Source organism: Monoraphidium neglectum (genome assembly GCF_000611645.1).
Source record: "Monoraphidium neglectum strain SAG 48.87 unplaced genomic scaffold scaffold03471, whole genome shotgun sequence".
Classification (NCBI taxonomy): domain Eukaryota; kingdom Viridiplantae; phylum Chlorophyta; class Chlorophyceae; order Sphaeropleales; family Selenastraceae; genus Monoraphidium; species Monoraphidium neglectum.
This window is the reverse complement of record NW_014010158.1, coordinates 5,473-6,459: the sequence shown is the minus strand read 5'-3', so window position 1 is coordinate 6,459 and position 987 is coordinate 5,473. Positions and strand designations below refer to the sequence as shown.

The window sequence follows — 987 nt, the reverse complement described above, 5'->3', positions numbered from 1 at the left end:
GATGCAGGGCGAGCGAGCGTGTTCCTCAGGGAAAGCGGTGTGTTGGCAGGGGCTAGACGCTAGGACTAAGCAGGTGGTGACACATTACCCCCCCCCCCCAAATGCTCAAGATACGTGGGTAATGAGGGGCCACCGCGCCCTGCGAGACAAACCAGCGCATCACCCGGCACGAGGATGCGATTGCACAGGTGCAGGGCCCCGACTCCAGGCGCCCCGAAGTAGGCGTTCCCCTGGAGTGCGTGACCCTGGCCCCGCCCACCTTTGTAGACTGGCAGCAGCGCGCCCGTGATGACCTCGCGCGTCTCGTTGGAGTTGCCCGCGGTGCACTCAAAGCCGCGCCGCTTGGCCGCGCACTTGCTCGCGTGCACGCAGTTGCCGGGCGTGCTCAGGAAGCCGTGCCAGAACTGCCAGTGACGCCGCGCCTCCTCCTCATTGCGCGCAGGCCTGGTGCGGCCAAGGGAGGGTTGCGCACTGGGTATAGGGCGGGGGGGTCGCTGGGAGCGCGTGCCGCCATGGGGCAGGCAGACGTAAACTCAGGGGGCGTCCCTGATGCTCCAACCCTGCCGCCTCAAATGCCCTAGTACCCACCTGCAAGCTTGCATCATGCTCTCCCCGTCCATCACATGCACCTGTCATCCCACACCCTGGCGCCCCACATCCTGCCCTCCCGTCCTGCCTGTAGGTGTTCTTGATGTACGTGAGGGTCTCGATCTGCCTGTTGCGGTTGCTGGGCCGCTGCAGGCGGAACATGGGGCTGCGCGCCGCCGCCGCCGGGTCCTGCAGCACCTGGGGGATTAAATGTCCACACAGGGGCGAGGCAGGGGGGGTTCACAGAAGCACATGAAGTGGGCGGCACACACACCAGTTCAGGTCTTGAGCTGCCATGCAAAACGTGGCCCGCACACTCGGAACTGGGCTGCGCCACCTCGGGTGAAACACAACGTGTGGCGCTGGTGCCCTCCCCCACCCCCACCCCCAGGCCCCCCC

The 987-nt window shown here is 66.4% G+C and overlaps 1 protein-coding gene across 1 annotated transcript in view; it reads right to left on the bottom strand.

The window, feature by feature from the left end:
- Window positions 1–65: 65 nt before the first annotated feature.
- Window positions 66–987, bottom strand: part of MNEG_12848 (putative Protein strawberry notch) — a gene marked incomplete at both ends in the record, with an annotated part of 6,064 nt that continues 5,142 nt past the window's right edge. Inside the window, 3 exons of the mRNA XM_014038680.1 lie at window positions 66–139; window positions 260–444; window positions 698–786. Of these exons, the coding sequence (XP_013894134.1) occupies window positions 66–139; window positions 260–444; window positions 698–786 (348 nt within the window). The remainder of the gene's footprint in view (window positions 140–259; window positions 445–697; window positions 787–987) is intronic.